Below are 24,689 nucleotides of genomic sequence, written 5' to 3' on the forward strand. Positions count from 1 at the left end.
ACACAAAATACAAGTTGGTAAAGTTCAGTCAAGCCTTGCTCACAAATAGCCATTAACACAATAGGATCTAAGTTATTTGGATAAATTACACATATAGTTGTTATACTTAGACCTATATTTTGGGCTATATTCAAACACATATATATCAGAGTATTTGGGTTTAAATCCATCAGAACCTTCTTTTACACTGTTGCTTCAGAATGTCTGATTGGCCCTTTCGACTTCACAGATACTGAACTTGAGATATTTCAAGTTGAATGAAAGGTGTTTTTTAGGAATACATTTGAATATGGAGTTAAGCAGATGGTTTTCTTAGGATTTGGTTAAAAGAAATTTTGCCCCTATTAATGGACATCTGGATTAAACGAATTCGAGCCTCTAAATCCAGTTTATTGATGAATCTCTGTGATTAGCCTTTAACATGGCAGTGATCCGAATGCCCTGTGAGAATATTTTTTAGCTGTGTTATAAGGTCCTTTTAGACTTTGTGAACCTACAATTTAAAGTAAGGGATTGAGAATATGTCTGAATTTTTTTTTGCTTTGATTATCTTAAAAAGAAATTAAGATAGCTTTTTACCTTATGTCATCTAAACAGAATAAAATTCATCATTCATTGACCTCTAAATATTTTATCTTGGATCAGTCAGTCACTGTGCTTTAATTTCCTCATCTATAATAGAGGTGAGGAAAAAAATTGTAACGTCTCTTTCAACTCTAATATTTTTTGAGCCTACCAAATGTTGAAGTTGCCCAAAGGGAAAAAAAATGCTACAAATTCTTACTTGCAAGAACAATTTTCAAGCCCCGCTTCCAAGCTCTTTACAGAGTTTCTGTGCCACAGAAGGGAGAGAGAAAAAGACGTAACAGAACTTAAAGAGATAGGACTAACAGAAAGGAGAAGAGGGATTCAGAGCTACAGAGCTCAGTGTCAGGAGTCTGACTTATATTTACTCTGATTTCCCATTTCTTTTCATGCCTAGTCTCCGAAGAAACCAGCTACCTTATGCAGTTGAATCCTTCTACTTTGCTACCCATACAAAAAAACCCCACAAGCTCCTACCCTTTATAAATTGGATAAAATTATATTTTATTTTAAGCATGATCCATATCCATTTGGGTGATTCCAGAACATTTTGTTCACAGGATTAAATAAGATCTTACTATTTTGATACAAGAAAACCAAAATAAATGGGTGTGATGGTCTCATTCTCTGTTTATCTTCAGTCTATTAGTAATAAAATGGTAAGAAAAAGATTGTGTGAATAGTCTGCAAAGTCTTTTCCTTCACTGAAGGTGAGTAAAAGAGTCCAATCGGTTTTGTCAGATCTGTATCATCTAAGGTTGAGTTAAAAAACTGTTTTATGAAAGAGTTTGAAATTATAATAGAATGATAACATAAGATCACATGCTTCAATGAATAATTAGATTGTGTATATATAAAAACATTTATAATATATTGATTTTTCTAAAATTATCTACCTTGAATTATGTATTATCTTCATTTGAAAGTAGATTGCTATTATCAGTATTGTTACTACTAAGAGAAATGTTTTATAAAATGTTCTCTCTATATATATTCTTTAATCATGGGGGGGATCAGGGGGGATCTTCAATCCCCCCCTCCATGTCTTAAAAAAACTTAAATATTAATTCTTACTCAATTGGATTAAATATAGTTGGTTTAATATCACCGTGAGACAAAAACACATTGTTCTCTGACAGAGAGCTATCATTCTATATTCTGCCATGGAACACTATGTAGGAAGAAAATAAGACTAATTTTATTATCGTTAGGTTTTATTCCTCTTTCCTATATTTTGAGTTTTCTAAAATGATATTTACATATATTGCTGAATATATTTGGGAGATGCAGAAAACTCATTAAAATGGCCACATTTAATATACTGTCAATTATTTGAAGACAAAAACACTTATTTGTATTTTAACTAAGTTATTAAATAGATATTTGAATGAATGAATGAACACATCTGAGTTAATCTTCAGAAAAATTACAGCATTTAATGTTCTTCTGGAAGACAGTATAGAATCATATAGTATTTCATCAATTTCTTTAAAAAATTATTTTTTAGTTCTGTTTCATATTTATTAATACACACTTTCAAAGTGGATTTGTATATGTTTCTGTAATCTATTTCTGGTTCATTCTCATACCTCCCTTCATCAGTGGAACAACTCCATGAGCACAGATCAGAGAAGTGTTAGTATTCTAGAGTCATCTAAGTGTTACAGTTCTATGACCCGAGGATTAAAAGATAAACAATAAAGTGGTTTCACTGAACTTATATTAGTTTGAAGCTTGGAGACAAAGAAAGTAATTCAAAAGACAGACTCTATTAGCAGTGACTACATCTACAGATATTTCCTTGTTTGTTAAAGTATATTCCTTCGGGGATTCTTTGCCCAAATCTATAAGAAGAAACATTTTTAAGACCTTGAAAATAAGCATTTTCCTTTTGTGCTTTGGTTTTGTTCCATAAAATACTCAGAACTTTAATTTTTTTAAAATTAGATTTTAAAGAATACTCTGGCCTTTTAAACATTCACAGCTAGATAGATTTCAGGCTTGCTGAAGAGTTCCTCTCCAACATCACTGTGATTAGTTTCTTTAATTTGGCCTGATTTATTCTAAAATATTTCAAAAGGTATTGGAAGCACCAATTCTTTTTCTGGAAAGAAAGTAGAGTCGAGGCTAAGGCAGTAAACATCAGAGTTTTTTTTGTTGTTTTTTTTTTTGTTTTTTAAATCATACCTTTGATTGTGGTGTTTATTTCTTCAGGAATAAAAAATGTATGTGGAACACGAGAGTTAAAAATCATAATTTAGTTTTAATAGAGTAGCACATATTTTCAAATATATCAGCAAGATAAGAGCAAATGGTTATAACTGAAACACTGGCAAAGTTTTAGCTTCTCTGCAGTCTCTTTATCAACTAAATTATTTACACCATTTTATAAAGGTCTAAAGTTAAAAGAATGATGTTGAAAAAACAAAAAAAACCAAACAGCTCTACCTTCAGTTTTGGGGTAACACATCTAACAAGAGTTTGCATTTTTGAGTTGGATAGGTAGAGGAGATCTTCTAGTCCAAACTCTTTTTACAGATAAGGATGCCAAGGCTATGAGGCAAAGTCAGATGGTGGTATGGTGGTAGAGCCAAAGTTCAAGTCCAATACCCTCAAGTAAGAAATGGCATTTCCCCAGTGTATTCTGAAACATTCTTTTTAATCTAAATCCTTAATTAAAAAGGTATGCATTTTTATTCAAAACACTGGACAATTTGCATAACCGAATTTAAAATCAAAATATGAAACACTCAACTTACAGAAACACATTTTGAAATTATGTATTCAAGGATAGGGTTTGTTTGTTTGTTTTCAGTGTACTATAAAAAACAAAGCTTGTGCACTTGCTCTTGCTCTCCCTCCCACTCTCACAGTGTATGGTCTTATAAATATAAATTCAATCTTCAGGGATGGTTTTAGAAAGTTTTACAGTAAAAAAAGCATATTAAACTACTGAAATTATCTAAGAATTTGCCCTGAAAAGACAATATTTAAATAACTGGCACAGCCTTGAATTTTAAATTCACTTTAAAGCACTTCGGATTTGAATGTCTGAATTTATTACCTGATTTCTTGGGCTGAAGGTTGACTTGCAGACTGTTGTTTCTAAAGATTGGCACATGGATAGTCAAGTCTAATATTATGTTAAAAGTTTATTCTGGGGAAACTTTTTTCATGATATTCATCATATAAAGACATAATCACATCATTGGAAATTATATTCAATTGAGATTTTTACAAATCTCTCTTCTTACCAGAGAAATTTCAAAATATAATTCTCAGTGTGGATAATCTTTTCAGAAGTGTTTCACCCTAAAATTCAGGATGTGTTTGTGTTAGACATTACATATATTAACTTAGTATGGTAAATGATTTATTTATAGCACTGTTATAAATTTATAAATAAATATTTACATTCATATAATATACAATTTGTATATAGTAAACTATGTCATAAAAATATAGTACTTGATTTTGCCTACCACATACTTTTTCAATACAAATATATGCAATCACCTACATAAAACATGTATTCATAAAAATGGTGTGTGTGTTTGTGTATGAGATCACTTATAAATGCAATTTATCATGGTTAAAATGGCCACCCTGGCATAGAAGTAAAATATTTATTGTATGGAGAGCATATCCCTAAATCCCTGGACTTTCTTCCATCCTGATTTATACATGCATGTTAATGCCAGTTAATGGAACATACTATAAATTAATACTGTTGTTTTCTATTAAGTTAGTTTTAGCATTATTTGACACCCTTTTAGAACTCCTTAGAAATTTTAAACAATTAAAAAAATTCATTGACTTGTCTATTCTTGAGCATTAATTACCTTGAGTGAAGATGAAATGCAACAATGGAAACAAGGAAAGACAATTTCCTTCCCTGAAGTCTCTCAAATCAATGTGGAAATGTAACAAAAGACTTCACTCCTAAATTCCCAGTGAATACTTTTAAAACAGGACCTCTCCTAATATGTTTGAAATGTAAAATACATGTTTTTAATCTATTTTTATTTGTCTTGAGAAAACTTCAGTTTTAGTTGTTCTTCAAGGTGTAAATACAGTTAAGTGCTAAATACATGTTGGAAATCTCAGAGATTTTATAGCAATAAATAATAAAATAAATTTAAATGAACTGCAAGACAATTGTCTTTACTATAATCCTGATTAATTCCGCTATAGAAAATGTCGGTTATTGTATTCCTTGGAATATGTTTGGACAGAAGTTAGCATTTATTTTTAAGTGTCTGGAAAGTTCCAAACTCCTGCATTGCTTGAATCCATTTATTTAAAATGCAGAATTAAGTTGCAATGTGCAAGGCCTACTGGCATTAATAGAGCTTTGCTCAAGCAATATAACATGTAATCCTTTTGTAATTTAAAACCTTTCAATGCATTATTGCTCTTGTGAAATTGCTTTACAGTAAGGTACAAGAAGGGGACCGATGGAGAAATTATAAAGTATAGAACATTAGGTGTTTGAAATATACTTTTTGAGGAAATTTTATTTCGATGCATGCCCACAGCAACTGGGTCAAAAGAGTTGCATAAAACTCTAATATAACATCCATGAACCATTTAAAGAAAAGTGTTGTAATACACACAGAGGCAGCTATGATTTGTGGTCCTCATAAAAGTGGTTTTGCATTGTTCCTCCTTGTTGAGTAATGACCTGAAATTGCATCCAGTTTATCTATATAAAATTAGAGAGGTTGGTAGTATAGTAATTGCTTATGAAGTAATTTATAGCTAGATGTGGTGAAATAGATGGGCTTGTTCCTGCATTTATTTATTTAGCAAAATTATATTCACACCCCTGCACCCAGCACCCTAGCACCTCTGTCTTGAGCACTACTTTTGGCACATTTAATGTTCGGCTCACAATGATCTGTTCCATTATTGCACATTTAAAAGGAACCTGCTGAGTAACTTTGACATAAAATGCTATTGTATGATTCTAGATTGAACTACCAAAAATTCTACAAGCATACAAAACTTATTTTGCTGTTCTCCTGGCTTTCATTAAATAGTGTACAGAGAAAAGGAAACAAAATTCAGCCGAGGATAGCCCTCTCAAAAGCTGAATAATCACTTATTTTTGGAATGTATCTCTGTCTCTATTGCTAGTTCTATCTCTGATCTATCTCTGTCTGTATTTCTGCATTTGTCAATAATCTCCTAAGAAAAGCCTTGAAAGTCATACTCAGACAGAAAATCCTGACACACATTCTCAGGGTAATGGACAACAGAGTAGCTAAACTTTGTAGTAACCAAGATATTTATGGCAAAAGATTGTTTGGAAATACCACTTATGCAATAAAACATTGGGGGAAAGCTATTTTGGGTCACAGTACTTGGCCCCTACACATTTTATTAAATTGTCAGAATTGTTTGAAAAATGTCAGGCAGCCTATGACAGAGACCATTACATTGTGGAATAGCATATAAAAGGAGAATTTCTAAACAAAGAAAAAACATATAAGATATTTCATCTGGTACTTCAGCTTAAACCACTTACCAAGTTACTTTCAGACTTTAATTTCACATTTTTAGATTTTTTTTTCTAATCCTCCTTTTACTTAGATTTGTTAAGATTTTTTCTATAAACAAAGCAGTCCTTATCTCTTATGTTTTGGAATACATTGGTTCCATTTATTGTATCATAAGGTAGTAAATTGAAGTAAATGTTATACAAATGCTTTGCAAGTGACCCACTTGCAACAACAAAGCACACAATAAGAAATATCTTTTTATCTGTTTATTTAACTTGATCATATGGAACTATAATTGAGGGAAACCAACTGGTTTATTTAACGGCCTGTGCCAAAAGACTATATAAAATCAGCTTTTGTTTTCTCATAAATCCCATGTGCAACAGTCAACTTCTCACTGTTCATTGAGCAGTAGTGACTACCTCCATCTGGCTAGTCTTCCTGCAAACCTGGATTAAAAATGGAATGGCTTATTGGAACAGAGGAGAAAGGAAGTGCTTTTGAGGGAGAAGAGATAAGATCTATCCTTGAGATATCAGTAAGGGAGGGGAAAAAAAGGTGTCTCTAGATAGAAAGGAGATCTGGAATGGGGATTGTGAGAAGGGTGGAAGAAAATTTACATAGAGGAAGTGAGAAGAGTTGTCAGTGGGTTCCAGGGAGTATTGAAGCATATCCCAGTCAACTTGCATAGGGATTGAAGGGGTCTTCTGCTCTTAAAATAACCAAGAGCGTGGACTTTGCAAAGTCCACTGTGTAGGAACATGTGGCAGTGCCCAGAAGTTGAACATGAGCTTATTTATTCATGTATACAGTGGGTAAATTCAAATTATCTACTTAGTTAACATATTACTATGGCAAAGTGCTCTTTGCCATGAGCTGCTAAGGGTCTAGTTGGAGATACCAAGCATGATGAATAAATCCACTGCTTTGTTTAATATTCCTTATATAGGAACTCTCAAACTAAGGTACTAATGTACCTTATTTTTGTGATAGCATGTGTGATACAAACAGTAGGTCCTGAAAATGTTAATTTTGCAATGAATACGTTGGGAACAAAAAAAAGTCAATAAAGAAATGATCACCCAGGGAGTAAAAAGCCAAAGCAAACTAGGTAAATGTAAATCATTGTGAAAGTCTTGTGTTTATTCATTTATTTCACTTGGAAATATTTATAAAGAGCATAGCAATGATGTAGGCATTGCCCTATGTGTTGGAGAAGAACTGTCAACAGAAGCATGTACACTCTTGGAGTGAAAGAGATCAAAACAATGTAAATGCAGTAGAGAAAGACTTATAAACTATAGTACCAAAGGAGAAGGAGGAACTTTCATATTTATTCTTCACCAGGCTTTAGAAAAACATTTCCGACCAAAAAGTGACCAAGCCCAATCAGAAGGGACCTAATATGTACATGTTATCTTCACATCTGAAGATGCACAATTTTTGGATTTTGTAGTTTATAAAGCTCTCTTAAAACCGTTACTAATCATCCTGTGCTGTAGATGGAATAGATTTTTAACAAAATCGTACTAATTATTTTTCTATATGTGTATTCACTGTCAGATATCTGAAAAAAAACAGAAAAAGTGGAGAGAAATTAGAAAAATACCTATGTCCTCACTATCCAGAATTAAAATATACTAATATTTTGTGATATTTGTCTCCAATTTTAAAAGAAAAAATAATTATTTTGAAAGAAGAGAAGGAGAACAATTTAAAAAAGATAAACAGACTCCCTGTATACTATAGATACAGTTAATATTCCCTTTGTTTCTTTTTGTGGTCTGCCTTTTTTCCTTATTTCACATAAGCAATCCCTGTCTTGAAATTGTTATGCATTGTGGACATCTCTATTTCTGTGATTTGATTAGGCATTTTTTTAGTATTTGGTTCTAAATTTTATCATATTACATTTTCATTTTAAATCAAAATATATACCACCCAAATTGAATACCTACACATTCTATGAAGTTCAATGAACATTTTAGCTTTGTTTTCTAGTCATGATTAAAGATGACAGAAAAATAAGCCATAAAAGAAAAATGCATAGAAAATACTAGAGAGAAGGCTATGGATATACGCTCAAGGTTTCCTGAATTGAGATGGAATAAATTTCAGGACATTAAGTGATTAGAACAAATTTTCAGAAATAATGAGAATCTATATCATGGGTCACATAAAATATAAATGTTATCAGTTTCTAGAAATACTTATAAAAATATGTGCTTTGATACAAGCATGTTTGAGAATGTCCTCAAACATTCCTAAGAGTCCTTTCCTTGTCTGCTTACAAGTAGAAAATTGTTCATATATCTGTCTGAGAATGTATTTTGGAGTTAAGAACTATGGGTGTAATTGTCAAACTGATCAACTGCACTGGAGAAAATATTTATACTTTCTGAGAAAGTACTCAGGCCTTATCCTCTCTAGGATCCTCCCTATCCTTTCCATTTTAACACCACCAATAATATTAACAGTGAAATGATTCTAGAAAGAGGGCATGAGAAGAAAGCAAGCCATGAGTGCCTGGTGTCCTGGAAGGCTAGTGACATAAAAGTAACAAAAAGAGGGAGTGATCAGTCCTTGTAAGTTAGATGAGGACTGAGAATGCCCTTTGAATGACTAATGTGGACATCTTTGGTAATTATAGTAAAGCAATTTCAGAGGAATGGGGGTAAGGAAACCTATATCTCCAAAGAAATGAATGGAAAGAAGTTTAAGACATCAAGTATTGGCAATTCTTTAAAGTGGAATTTTTCTATAAATTTGAGTTTTTAAATTTACTTTTAGAATTTTTATACCAAAAGTTTTAAGAATGTTTTAGTATTCTTTGTGAAAGGAATCCTTAGTTTATTAAAATGGGTAGGAATAACATTTTCAGTGGGAGTTTTTTAACAAATGGAATTGTTATTTAATGAAACCTATAACATAAAAATACAAGGCCTTTATAAATAATTGCAAAAATTTTGTAAAAATGCCTTTGATTTTTAGCAAACAATCTTGATTTTGTAAGAAGGTAGGAGGAGTAATGGAATAATAGTGCACATAGCTGCTGCATTGCAGTTGGGTGGGAAATGTAAAGTACTCCCTTTTCAGCAAAGAAAACAGCCATGTCTTATTTATGATTATGTGATCTTTCATAAAACTTTTGTTGTACTTGCTACTGTTGATTTTTTCTTTCTATTGAGATCATGGTTATGAAGTACTTTCTTAGGAATTTGTGTCAAAAATGAAAGAGCTAACAATACCTGATTATGTGGCAGGTTTGAGTACGTATTTCTATAGGTAGAAATGACAATTTTCCCAAGAACTACAATGGGCGTGTTGGGGAGGAAAAAAACATCAAATGGGTTTTAAAGTATAAAACAAATGTATTTACAGTGATTTACATTTAATCTATTGTTATTGAGCTCTAGACCTCTCAAGTTTGATTTATATATGTACCCTGCAATATTAAATCTGATTTAGCAAATCCATCTTAACAATAATTTGTTATATAGTCATTCATGTTAAATTTGGCCACCAGTAAAATTCTTTGGTGAGAGATATCTTTAGTCTTTAAAATGAATCCTTTTGTTTTAGGCTGCAACTTTCCTCAAATTAGAAACTTGTTCAGAAGGATTCACAGTGATTACATTCTTTTTCCTTAAGAATTTTTTTCTTAAATATTTGGCTATTTATAATATTTGATCTCAAAATATTATTTATAGTGTCTTTCTTTCTTTTTGTTTTTGCTCTAATTCATAGATTTATAATCCCCAGGGGAAATTTACATCATAACATGCAATTTTTGAAAGTGAAGAAATAACAGTGGATTCAAATTTGCCTGTGATGACATTTACTGTTCTGTAAACAGAGGATTCTCCAGGATTAACACACGAGAGGCTTAGGGGTGAAGTCTTACTGGAATGGAAGGACTTACCAGGGTGTCATGGTCATATTTTATATGTATTCATTTTGCTTATGTTGCATATTTTCTTGGGGAACTTGGGAGCGAAAGGATTATTGATTAAGCTCACCCTTGGCACTGCCGCTGTTTATAAAGCACCTATCCACTGGGTAGTCATCCCTTATATTAAGTCCAGTTCTTTCACTTCTCATCACTGGTTCTACTGCTGAATTTAATGCACTAATAACTTCTATCTATTCTCAAATCAATCTTCACATGCTCCATGTTTGAACAATCATCAAACTACTCATGGCTCTTGAGAATTAATGTCTTTTAGCATTCTCATATGTGGTTCCTTAAGTCTTGAATGCCTGCTAACTATCATTTCCCCATCAATCTATTTCTTGATACTCTCCCCCTGTATCAAACCCTGGAGTGTAGTCATTCTTTTCTCTGTCCCTTAACAATCTGCACACGTTTTCATGTGGCATTTTCACATATGATAGTGGTTATTTATTTTCGTATATGTTTTCACTGCTAGAGTGAGAGTATTACAGTTATTAAATGCCATATCTTGATGAGCCAGTAAAATTCTGACACATAGCATGCACTCAGTAAGTGTCTGATTATAAACTAACAAACTTAATAGTGTGAGTGAATAAATAAGCAAATAGTTGAATCCACTTAGGGAGATATGGTAGAGTAGAAATAGCCCAAAACTTGTAGAGTTATTACTGGGAGTGTTTTACAGGGCAAATCCTTACACAAATGGCACTGAATACATCTGAACCTCTGTCTTTCCTATCTGTGAAAGGATTATATTTTCTACCTGTCCGCAGAGTTTTTTTTTATAGATAAAACATAAATTCTTGTATGTGAAGCTACAAAGCATTATATAGATAGAGGATTTTTTTCAGGTTTGGAGGTGTTATGATACATCCATTAAAAAGTATAACCCAATATGTGGTGGGTTCAATTAAAAAAGGGAGAACAAATGCTATGGAGGAAGATATCAGACTGAAGGAGGAATGAGTCCAAAATTTACTATCCTGTCATGGGGGTCACACAAAGAACTTTAACCTGAATCCTGGGATTCTAAACTCTTGCTACACATTAGAATTCCCTGGGTATTTAAACGTATATATGTCTGAGCTCTAATTTAACTGGTATGAGGTGGGGCTCCATCACCGACATTTTTAAAAAGCTCCCCAGGTGATTTTAATATAGAGCCAGGGTGAGATGCACTGCTGGGCCACAGAAATACAGGAAATGTTTCTCAGGAGAAAAACTGCATAATACATGAGATCTTTTAAAAAGATTAATCAGCATGAATAGATATGAGGAGAGGCTAGAGACAGGAATTGAATGATTAAAGTGTCTACGGACATCACAGATGAAAATAACTGTTTTAAAGTCTACTTTTTTTTTTTTTTTTTTTTTTTTAGAAAGCCAAGAAAGCAGCTGTGGAGAGAAAGGCCTTCATAATAAACAATGAATTTGTTCAGAGAAACTTAGGAACATTCAAATCATTAATATTGGCAAAGCAGCATTTGACAAAGTACACATAAAAGTTACTTAGGTTGCAAGCAGAGGTTAAAATGGCAATCACCATTTGTTAAATTACTCATGAAGACTTCCCAGAGGCAGAAAGTTTTGAATAGGGTTGAAATTAAATTGTTGATAGAGAGCACAGGCATAATAGAATTTTTCCATGCTGAAAGTTTTATAACATAGGCATTGGGTTTAAGAGCCTTGCCTTCCTAGTTGTCATATAGTTATTTATCTTAAACAAACCAAAATAAATGAGATAAATTAATTGATATCTTCAAATATAATGCCAGTACTTCAAAGTATATTCAAATATATAAAATGGTGGTCTTGGAATGAAAATATAGTGAACTCAATATATTAAAACTCTAAAACTCATTTACTTTTAAAAATTTCCTTGACAGCAATTTCCTAACAGATTTTTCTTTGAAATGGTGAACATAACATTTTATTAATAAACAGAAAACTTGACATACTAGTTTGAAAAAATGGTACCTTCCCTCCTAATGTCATAAACATATATGCATATGTTGTAGTTTTGTGGAAGAGGAATGGGTTTATATCAATGATGAATCTTTTCTGGAGGTGCCATGGTATACTTTTATTAAAATTGAAACCTTAAAAACTATGCAAAGTTATGCTTAATAAATGGCCAAACAGCAAAACTTATAAACATTTTTTGCCTTGAATCTAATAAGAGATTTAGGAAAGAAAGATGCAGGGAAACAGGAAGTGATGAATGTCATTTTCACAACAGAACTCTTGTGAGGAATATGGAAAACAGTCATTTTAATATTTTTGCAGAGAAATACAAGCCATAATTTAATATCTTATGTTCTATAATTCACATGTATGTGAATTATAATAATTCCAAGTGAATTATTTTAGTTCACCTGTTTTAAAAATGCTTTCTGTTTAATACCAGAAAAAGGGAACTAATATTTTAAGACACTAAACTTTTAGTTTTTCAGTTTTATCTATTTCAAGTGTATCATTTATAAGAGCAGTTCATGGGTAGATAAAGATATGGGAAATGGTCCCAGAAAACTGGGTAGCAGCACACCTTTGTGTAAAAAAAATTATGCCTCAGTCTCCTCATCCATTAGTGGAAATAATAATATCTTGTCATGGGTTAATACATGTATAATATATGTCAGACACTTAAATAATACCTCACACAAATAGTAGTAGCACCACATAAGTTTTAACTACTAAAATTATAAATGTAATAAGTAAATATTGATTTTAAAAAGCAAAGGAAAAGTAAAATAGCTAAATCTTTTATTTCTTTAGTTTTACTAAAAACATTTGGACAGTTTGTTCATTTGAAGGACATTTTCTATCTTTTTGGTAAAGACTCAATATTAATGCATGTATCTCTGAGTGTAGACCCTTGTTAGCTCAAATGGTGTTCCTTTATTAGGCTCGTAGTAAACAGCCATGTCTCTCAGTGGGCACTCTAAATATGGAGTAGTTTGTCACAATTATTTGGTAATCTCTTTCAGTGTAACTCACACAGCAAAAGTGACACTATTCCTGTCACTCCTCAGAAATGTCCCAGCTCTGCGGGTTTCCACATGCAGGAGAATGAAGAAAGCCATTACGAGGTATGCCATATCTCTGTAGAGACCATGTTAGTACTGAGCAATTTTCATTTTCCTAATGATTTTAAATACTCTATGATAACTAGCATAAATATTTTCTTTGCTGATGTCCTCTATGGTCACATTTTTAGACTAGTGCTTTTAATTATAACTTTAAGTAAATAATTTTAGAACAGAAATCTAACTATTTTTTCCCTCTTGGATAATGGTCCAACTATTAAATATAATGTTTATAAAATTGGATGAAAAGTATTGATTTTTACCTATTTTTACACTTACAAAATAGGTGCGATGTGCACCACCTGAGAGTAGGACATGCTTGATGTTTTGGTAAGGTGGGGGGGAGGGGGCGTGGGAGGAATGGCAAAGGCAATATATGTAACCCTAACAATATTTGTACCCTCATAATATGAAAAAATAAAAAATTTAAAAAAAAAGAAAGTAACAAGCAATTGGACTAATAATGTAAATCAACATCAGAACTCTGGATTTACATTATTAGTCCAATTGTCAAAGAACAGTGAAAGTAAATCTAGTATGCTATATTTATAAACAAAGAAAAGTAGACAAATTTTTAGAAACTTTTTATGGCACAAATTCTTACTTAACCCCGTCATGCTCCAGGCCTATTGCAATCTGCATGGTCTTGAACCAGGTCACCTATAAGGCCCCCGTCTCTGGTGATCTATGAAACCAAATAATGATGATGAAATTGAGAATTTATATTTTGTAGCCTGTACTCTGTGCTAGGGACTATTTCAATCACTTTATTTGTATATTCTCCTATCATTTACATTTTTCCCTTGGTCATTTTAAATTGATTTTGATTATAAAACATCTAATTTCTTAAGTATCCATTTTTTTTAATTCAGAGAGTTTTTTTATAAAATAAAACTTGAATAGAAGAGAGAAGTGATGTCAACTTTAGAGTTCTTTAAAGCATTCTAAGAAATAGGATTTCTGTATAAAAGCTTAATACCTGTAGACTAATAACAAAGTGAGTAGGTTTAGTAATTGACTTCTTAAAATGTATTAATCTATAGTTAACCATTCTTGAGAATTAACAATGAAAGATGATTATAATATACAAAGTTGGCATCTCTAATATATTATTTTTTCTTTATATTTAATAATGTACCAAACCTGGTAAATGTATGTGTTTTCCTAATTTGATTAAGAAATGATTTTTTGTGTGTAATTTATATTTCTCCCCTTTAATCACCTTATTAAAGCAAAAAGAAGATGTTTTTTCTAACATAGAAAAATATTTAACTGTATAAAACTACACTGTTGTTCAAATAGCAGTCATATTCTGCATTAATTAATGTTAATAAATCTGGATGAAGTTATTAAATTTGTATTATGACATTAGATACAAAATAAAACCAAAATTGATGTGACTAGCAAGCTTTTAACCATTATTAAGTTATTCTTAACCTATCACTCTTAAACTTAGATATAACAATTATTGCTTAATTGTAGAGAAATGTTAACATCAGCTATTGAGAAATTTTTGTGCCAGGCACTATTTTAAGCATTTCATATGTATTATAATAATTCTTCTAGTCTAAGATATCACTGAGTATATAATATGCTATAATTTTATGTACCACTAGGGAAAAACATGCTATCAATTGAACTCTGATAAATGTGTATTAAAATTTTTTTTAATATGCACTGAGTTTTAAAATATGGTAAATAAAATAGACTTTTTCATGTTAGAATTATTGAAATATGGCTTATTTAATACTGACAACAACACCGTTAGATAGGTATGATTATTATTCTCATTCTACAGATAGGGGGAGACAGAGACACAGAGACATTATGTAATTTGCTCAAATTCACATAGACAGTAATTAGTGGGGTTGAATATAGCCACACCCACATGGCTTCAGAAACTGCAAAGATAACTACTCTGTGATATTGACTAAGTTAAAACAAACAAACAAAAAATCTCACAGGCTATTTGACTGGCAGGGACCACAGAGATTATATATTCATATTACTGAAGCATATATATATTACATATAATGTAAAGATAATAGAGATGGCATAGCTTGCCCTCTGTCACAGAGCAAGCCAGTGATATCACTAAAATTCACTCCTAGGATTTCTGATCCTGAGTAATCTGTGACTCAACCTTAAAACATTAAAAGCATTAACATTTCCCAAACCAGTGTTAAAGAAAATGATTCATACTTGCAATTTTTTCTCAAATTAGGTTTCAAATAAGGTATTAAATTTAAACTTCCATCTTTAAATTTTCTCTTCCCAGTATACCTCTGTGATTGGATACACAGAGTACCATAATGATTAAAATAGAAGCACAAAATTTAAAAAGTGCACATTGTTTTCATGCCATAAATGCATATCACCTTTACTAAGCATCTTTGATCCATAAATTTTATTGTCATTTCCCTTCTATTACATTTCATTCCTTTTTCACATGGAAAAGTATAGAATGCAAACTGAGTTTTCAGTGTCTATATTCTGCAGTCTGTAGTAAAACATCTCATAGTTATTGGAATTCACACAAGACTGCATCTCAGTATGAGTAGCTGTTCCCTGTCACTGTTTCTGATGCTTGAGCTAAAGAATTTTTACAAAATGGTCTAGTGTTCAGTGTATGAATTTTTGAGATAAGACTTTTCCCTTGTAGGGATGAAAACCGAAAATCAATGTCAGATGGAAATCTTAACTCTAAGAGTTAGGGAGATTGGTGGAAGGGTTTCAAAATAAGTGTGAATTCTAGCTGCCAGACTTTGGAAATGTGGCAGTTATCACGAGTGTGAAATTCATGGGTGCAGATGGTTGATTAAGATATCCCAGGATGGGCTCCTGCTACAAATCTCCACAGCAAAATTGAGAAAATCATTTTGATAAGGAAAATATTTTTGACCTTTTATGTAAATTCATAAGACAGACTTTGCTGGATTCATAAAATTCATAGAAGTAAATTATCGGTTTCATGAAATTGCCAATTGTGTCACATGATGGAAATATTTAATAGAGTAAAAATGTCAAATAGTGAGTAAGAGGCGTGTGTTAGAAGGGAACTAAAATATGGTAAACTGTTACTATTACTATATGTCTTGTATTTCACATTCATCACCTCATTTAATATAATATAGTCTTCAGGGTAAGTATAATTTCCCTCCCCATTAGCATGAAGTTATCTGTGCACTTTGAGCCTAGATCACCAATCAAGGACATGCTGAAAGCTATAGTACAGTGAAGCTCAGTTTGTTACAAAGCCTAGAACTCTAGAACTAGTGTTTAAATAATATTAAATAGTGTAGGAGCAAAATGACATTACCTGTTCCTTTCATAGAAAAAAGGAAAAACATAAAACCAAGCCAAAACCTTTTCACTTTTGTCTTAGTTGGTCTTACCATGCATTGTCTTTTCTAAAAATATGCATATTCTAAACAAGATTTAGTATGTGGGTATTATAGTATACACTTGTATTTTCCTGTTTCTGCTCTATAATAAATATTATAGTTCATATCGTATTTTCTTCTTTGTGGTATATTTTATAGTTGTATTGCCCAAGTACATTGGCATAATTATGTACAAGTACATAAATAAATGTGCTCAGTCCTTAGAATAGATATTAAAGTGGATATAAGCTTTTAACTTAAAATAATTAGTAGGTAAATCATTCACTGGAGTTTTTAAATGTGTTATAGTAATGTTATTTAGGTGTAATAAAGTTATTTAAATTTAATAGATTTTTACTATTCACAATCCAGTTTAGTTTTATTTTCTTTCAACGTAAGACAGCCTTTTATAAAACCCCAAATGTAGTAAAATATATGCTCAAATATACATATACACACATAATATACATACATACATATATATTTTGGAAATAATTCCTAATATATCAAAATATTTAAATTCTCAGTAACATATGGCATTGGCCTCTAAAATCAGTAAATGAAGAAAAATGATAAGTAATATATTAAATCTCAGTCAATGGGAAACATTGCATATACAAACAATGAGTGGAGAAAGTATGTTGGAGGTCAGTATGGCTCATGCACTAGATTAGGACAAATTCCCCTTTCCACCCTCTTATCATGAAAGGTCCAAATACGTACCTCAGCAAAATAACAAATAATATACATCATGAATTGGAGAGTTTTTAGAGTTAAATTCTAACATGTACAACTTGGAAAAGTCAAAGATTTTATGTCATTTTATGTAAGATTGGCCTTGCGAAAAATTCCTAATGAATCACAGGACAAATTTTGGCTACCCATTCTAAGCAGTATTTAGAAATCTTTCCCTTTGATATGAATCAGTTATGTGTAACTTGTATAGAAGTAAATTTTCACTAAATGCGTTAAAAATATTTGTCAAGCCACTATTAGCTTCTAAGTAAGCAAACATGAATTTGAAACAAATTACCAAGAATTCAAAGAATTCACAGTACAGTAGTTTGTAGACAATGCATACACTCATGTCTAATGTCTATGTATAACACAATTTGCTAGAAACATATTGGTTTGTCTCACCTTGTTGAATTTATGTTTGAAAAATTTTAAGAAATGTTAATTTTAGAGGTATGTAGGCAAATAGTAAAATAGGCATATTTGATCCAACCTGCACTACCTGTCTCTGCTTTCTGATGTGAATTGATGTAATTTTTAAAATGGGACAATAAATATGTCCCTTAAAACAGGTAAATGTAGATAAAGTGCTTGGCATTCCTTCCTGTTTCTTGCCTACAAACATGATGTTGAGACTGTTCTTTGGAGGGGAAACAAATTATCCATCTTCTCCTTTTTGACCTTTTCCATAATTTGATGAACCCAGTCTATGAGTCATAAATTATCAATTCCTTCCTTCCTTCTTTTCTTCCTTCTGTCCTCTCTTCGTTCAACAAATTTTATCCAGCAAGTAGACAAAAGATCTATAAGTGCTGAATACATCATTCTGAGCAAACAGACATGGTTTGTTGTGTCTTAGATATTACACTCTAACTTATATCAATATGTTACCCTAAAATGTAAGTAGTGCTAAAATAAGAGATGCTCCAGATGCAAGAACACATAACAAGAGTAATGTAACCTAGTATACGAAAAATATAATGTTACCATCAGACTTGGAGGATTCTACTAGATGACTGTTCAGGAATGATATGGTGTGTGGTGGTAAAGGAATGAGAATTGTTCTTAAGTAGACAGCGTATATGAAAGCAAGGTGTCAAGAGAAGGCTTCAGAGTTTTGAGGAAAGTTCCACTTGTTCTTTATCTTCTCAATTCCATCCTCTTTCCCGGCTCCAATTATAAGGTATGGTTTGAAATGCAAAACTATAGTGGCTACAAACTTCACATTCTTAATGTGATATCTACACATATTTTTAGTTGCTAAGAACAATGACTATATAATATTTCTCAATGTGTGTTCAATATAATTGGCTTCAAAACTTCTAAACCCTTAATTATAAATGCAGATATGCATATTTATGGGTGCATTTCTACAAATAGATTTTTAATTTAAAAATTATTATATAAAATAATTTTGTATATAACATAAATAGTATATGATTACATCTATAAACATTCATATATGACTTTATATATAGTTAATAACCCCCCTTATTAAAGAGAGTTTACATTAGTGTTATTTTCCAGAGGATAAATAAATGCACCTGAACAGTGTACAGATTGGCCTTATGAATTATTTCACTGGAAATTCATGGAGAAGATTTTAGTTGGATATTCCCTGTATTTCAGCAAATAAAAACCAGTTATCAAATTTTTCACCAGTTTAATATTTCATTCAATTACTTAACACTGTATAAAGTGTTAAGTAACATACTTTTACTTTTTATTCAACATGTGCTGCCAGTTCTTTCTTCTCCACAGAACAAGTGAGCTTGGTGTTATTCACAGGAAGAGCCACATTTGACAGATTTGCTGATGGTGTCAGTGATGGTCGCAGCCTTGATGGACAGCACCGAACCTTGCTGTGGCCCAGCTCCTGCTAATTAGTTGTTTGAAGCCACTCTGTGTGCCACAGGCATAGGCTTCTCCTCCAAAGACATCTTTACCAATCAGAATGACAGCTGTGATGCAGCTGTTTGTGGAAAGAATGGAGTGCATGGGGGCGGGCAGACAGTCTTTCAAATAAGCAACAACCACAGTATCTTTGACTAAAGGATCCTGAAGATAAAACAGCCAAAATGTAGAATACAAAAAGGTATAAATCAATATCAGTTGGATGAGCATGGAAATCACACATGAAATGACATAAATAATGCCACACTTGTGAGAATGAGAGGAAAATGCAACTGCCTCAAAAGCACTTTTTAAATTCATTGGAGTAGCATGTTCTTATCATTAATGCAGCTTAAACATTTGCTTATGGAATTAACATGGATTTGTGGAGTTTTCAGAAGGTTCTGCACATGTCCATGGATACTAATGGGGAAGCCCTCCAGAAAGCATGGTAGTTGAAAACCTGACAGTATATGGTTATAAACATAACATATTTGGAATACTAAATATCCCAAGATACTGGAGACATGAGAGAAGAGTAAAAGTCATATGTGAAAAGTATGTAGAAATGGAAAAAATACCAAGTATCTTTTTCTTTTTAGAAAAGTATACTTATATTGAAATAATAATGACTGAAATTCTCTTCCAGTCATTGATGACTGTGAATGTGGGATCCCTTTTTAACTACTACTTGAGTGATATGGAAATCTCATGGACAAAGTACCTATTGTTAAAAGTGCACACTGACTAACCAAATTAAATAAATATTTTTCACATAGCATTTAATGGTACAAAACACCATTCCAATTCCAATATATCCACCAAGAATCATCTTTTTATGTGAGATATCTGTTATTTTATAAAATAAATTTAATGGTATACACACATTATAGGGTTTATAAATATGTTGTAAAATATGATATAAGCCACAGAAATCCTAACAGTGAAAGATACTTCAAACTTAAAATAGATTTTTGGATATTTGCAATGTATATTTATATGCTCATAAAACATATATATAATGTTATTATAATCTATAATCATATGTAATGATTACTTTAGAGGGCCTGAGATATAGTTTGGTATGTCACCGAAATCTAAGAGAAATTAAGGTGGAATTACAACTAGTCTTCTTATCTATTTTGTAGTACATAGAAGTCTGTATATAAGCCAAAGAATTTTATACCTATTTAAATGCTGGGATACATTAATTTATGCCAATAAAATAGAAAAATGATACAGATACTTTAAATAGTACACTATCTCAATGTGGACTTGATTTTAGCTTTTACTTCAATTTTATGTAATTTTTAGTTTAAAAATGTTAGAAATTTATTTACAAATGGATAAAGCATCATAAAATCAATCTAATTATTGAGGAATAATTACCTGGACTTAACTTTCTTTCTCTAGATAGTTTAGAAAAACAGTGAATTTATCTCAAACAGTAGGTGTGTGTTGCATACATTAAGTGCAGATTAAATCTCTAAAAAATACATTAAGCAGAGACTTTCTCATTTGTTTCTTCAATTTTGTAATTAGAAGAAACCTGGAATATTCAGTGTCTACAAAATATTAGGCATGAAAGTCATACATTATTAGTCCAAAACCTCCAGGAGTTCCTTATTTAGCAGCTTAGAGATAGAGTCTGAAACTGAATTTTAGAAAAATTTTCAAATTTCAAAATTTTCAAATTTTCAAATCTAATGAGTTTTATGAGGGAGATGAACAAACAACTGAAGGCAGAGTTTAAATGATCCATCAGCAGGTCATGTAGCTAAATTAGTGTCTTGCAATCTAAGGATGAGGACCAGTTTTTTTTTTTTTTTTTTTTTTTTAATGGACTGGATATAACAATAGAATAGGTTGTATAGAATAGAATAAATAGGTTAAAGTAGAACAAGGAGACAAAGAAAGGGAATAACTGGAAAAAAATAGAAGAGAATTAAAAATATTAGAGTGCATGGCATATAGCTAAAGTATTATTTAACTTAACTTTTATTTTAGGGGTATATTGTTTTGTGTACATGTGTGTTTTACTACATCTTGATGTGCATTGATCATTGTGAGTCAAGGTCCAAAGTTTCAAAAGCACTGGTAAGAACTAGTTCATGTTTCCATACTATGGTATGGAAATCATATATTCTTCAAAGCATTTTCATCATATTAACTGACCTAACAACTCATTGGGGTAAAATCTCCTATGAATCCTTGCTTACAGGTGAGTAAGTGAAGGCATAGAGAGGTGACTTACACACAGTTACCCAGCAAATAATGGTCTGTGCAGGGTTCAAACCCAGATGGGCTGTGCTTTTAGCCTACTAATCTAAGGCTGCTGACAAAGATGGCAGCAGACGCAGTATTAGAGACCAGTCTTTTAATCCACAGTGTAATGCAATACTGTTTTACTTTATCAGTTACCTCTGCTATTAGCCTAAACCTCAACCCTAGGTCAGAATTTATTGATGTGTGTTTCATGGATTAATTGTCCAGACTGAATGAGGTTGAGAAGTTCTGTCCTCAGCACCTCGTCTTGGTGATTCACAATTGATTTTACATATAAATGCATTTAACAACCATAAAGTAAATTTATCTATTTATATTTGTTCACTTATATATAAAACTCTATGATTATAAAACTATATTTAAAAAACACCTATTCCATATAACTTATTTTGGAGAATACTGGCCGAGGTCATGAATGATACCATTTGCTAAATGGGTTTTCTAATGTTATAATTAAGACTCTTAAAATGTAATTCTAGTCAGTCCTCCAATTTTAAATAAGATTCATACCAGAAATAAAAAATAAATGAATATGTGATGTCAAAGATATGCTTGCGTGTGCATGTACACTTGTTATGAAAGAGGTAAAAGTATTTTTTAATCTGAAAAAAATACAGAAACAGGAATTTTTTAAAAAGCATACATTGTGAAAAAAGGTTCATACTTTTTCAAATTGATCTCATAGTCTAATACGCCTATTCTCTTGGTGTATAATTATTTCCATATTTATGCCTGGAAATCAAACTGCTTTTAAGTGTACTTTCTGGCTGACTTATCTCAATTTTGACTTGATAGGTATTTAGGACATAAAAGCTGTCTAAAACAAATGGCTAGTAGAAAATTTCACCAAATATCATTTTACTGTTTAATTTTAAGTAATTTATAGACAAGCATTTTTTCCAAAATTTTACAGGAGTTTTATTATTGTTTTCAATGTGGTGGCTGGTTTATTTATTCATTTACTGGCATAGTTATATAAGAACTCTTCCAGTTGAGACCACAGAAAACCTTAGCCCCCTATCCACCCCACCCCCACCCCAGGAAGGAGAAAGCAACAACCATTGTGTTGAGTTTAATCTTAATTCAGAATGTCTCTAGAAAACACTATATGATGATTAATATCATAAATAAGACACATATTGATACCATCAGGAGAGCAAAATTTATATTCTAACTATGAATTGGAAAATTAGATAAACAAATTATGGTAGTTTATAACAATAGTATGTGACAGTGAAAAGAAGAAACCACTGATACATGCGATAGCATGATAACATGGACAGATCTCAACAGTATTATGCTAAGTGGGAAAAAAAAAAAAAAAAAAAAAACAGACCCAAAAGGCTACAAGCAGTTTGATTTCATTTCTACGACATTCTGGAAAAGGCAAAGCTATAAGGACAGAAATTACATCTGTGGTTGCCAGGAGCTGGGCTTGAGGAAGGACATTAACTACAAAGGAGCACAGGGAAAGTTTTGGGGCTGATTAAATGCTCTTTAACTTGATTGTGGTGGTGGGCTGTCAAAAAAAATTTTTACACTGACAGTTAAACAGGGAAGGAAGTTGTTATTCAAGACTGTTGCAATAGGTAGAGTGGTAGAACTCAACTTCATCGAAATAAAAGCTCTAAGCTAGTGGAAATGTATTGGAGGACATTAGGTAGGAGATTGCTCAATGTGATTAGGCCTTCTGAGTTTGCTAATTGGCTTTTTATCAAAGTTAGGCTCCTGTCCTTCCACTAAAACTAGGAGATAGGGACACTATCTTTTTCGATGAGTGCATTTTAAAGGAATGTCTTTAGGGCCTTGAGAAAGACAGTCCTGAGTTGTAAAACTGGCAATGCTGCATCTCAAAGGATCAGAAAAAAATTTACAACTGCAAGTTTTCTAGAGTAAATGGTCTCTTAAAAAAAAAAAAAAAGAGGTCAGAAGCCTGTGTAAAGTTTAGTCAAGCTGAGCAGAATGATAAGGGTGTCTTGGTCAGTTTCCATGACTGTGTGTTTGGTCACAATTCATAGAACTCTATACTCCTAAAGGGGTGAATTTTCCTGTAGGCAAATCATAACTTAATAAACCTGATATTAAAAAAAAAACACAGCTTAGAAAGATGTCATCTTTGGAATAAAACAAGAGCAGTAGAATCATGATGCCATGTGTCGATGGAAAAATGCACACTCTAAAATAATTTAAAAAGGTTTATTCTGAGTCAAATGTGGGCTATCATAGCCCAGGGGGACAAGTTCTCAAGAGGTCTTGAGAAAATGCACCTGAAACAGCCAAATTACAGTTTAGTTTTATACATTTATAGGGACCGGAATTACAGGTAAAATCATAAATCAATACATGGAAGGAATACATTGGTTCAGCCCAAAAAGATGGGGCATCTCAAAGTGGGACCTTACAAGTCATAAGTGGGTTTTAGGGAATCTTTAGTGGGCATTTGGTTGAAAGAGTCAAGTTTTGTCTAAAGACCTGAAGTCAGTGGAAATGAATGTTTGAATTAAGAAAAGGGGGTCTTCTATGTCTCATGTATTGCTATACTGGAATTAGGTTAGGAAGTAAACCACATTATATTGGGTTAGTAAAACCCATTTAATGAGATTTTATCATTTGTAAGCATGACTCACCAAGCTTCTTAAAAGGAATTTGGGCAATAGGGAAATAGGTCAGAGTTCAGTCCTTACATGGAAAAAGTGAGATTATAATCCCACCAGAAATGAGTCCTTTTCTCTTCTATGTATAGAACATCTACCACCTTTCTTTAGTGACATGATAACTTAACAACTTAATGTATTCCCAGATATCAGGCCTCTGCTCAGAAAAACAAAATAGAAAGTACAGTTGCTACAGATAATGAAATATGTTTGCTTGCATATGTTTCTGTTTCTTGAGTGGTTAAGAAAACCAAGAAGCTGATACCCAGAGGAATGTATTTGATTTAAAAAAATCAATAAAATAATATATCTAAATCTATCCCTTAACTCACTATTCCCACCACTTCACAGAATTGGAGCGATTGTCCTAGTTTTTCACCGACATCCAATGTACATAGTTAGGTAAAAAGTATCTCAGGGGGAGTGAGCTTTGCCTTATTGAATGTCCTTGTTTCTCAGAATGCAATAGTACCGTACCAGAAAAAGACAATTTCTGTATGTTGACTCCTGTACTGCTGAATGCTTTATTTTAATTCCAGAACCAGAGAGCATCTATTCTCCTTGTAGTAGTGATCAGAGGGCAAACTCATTTACACCATGGAGTAATG

General features: G+C 32.0%; 1 protein-coding gene across 6 annotated transcripts in view; it reads left to right on the forward strand.

Annotated features, from left to right (window-relative positions):
* Positions 1–24,689, forward strand: part of PCDH9 (protocadherin 9) — an 864,876-nt gene that overhangs the window by 307,315 nt on the left and 532,872 nt on the right. For 2 of the 6 annotated variants that reach the window (XM_012749778.2, XM_012749781.2), the window contains exon 3: positions 13,032–13,133. The exons of 2 other annotated variants lie outside the window; for them this stretch is intronic. In XM_012749778.2, the coding sequence (XP_012605232.1) occupies positions 13,032–13,133 (102 nt within the window). The remainder of the gene's footprint in view (positions 1–13,031; positions 13,134–24,689) is intronic. 2 more of the 6 variants (XM_076009386.1, XM_076009387.1) reach the window with 1 other exon arrangement.

The sequence above is a fragment of the Microcebus murinus genome, chromosome 13, assembly GCF_040939455.1.
Source record: "Microcebus murinus isolate Inina chromosome 13, M.murinus_Inina_mat1.0, whole genome shotgun sequence".
Classification (NCBI taxonomy): Eukaryota; Metazoa; Chordata; class Mammalia; order Primates; family Cheirogaleidae; genus Microcebus; species Microcebus murinus.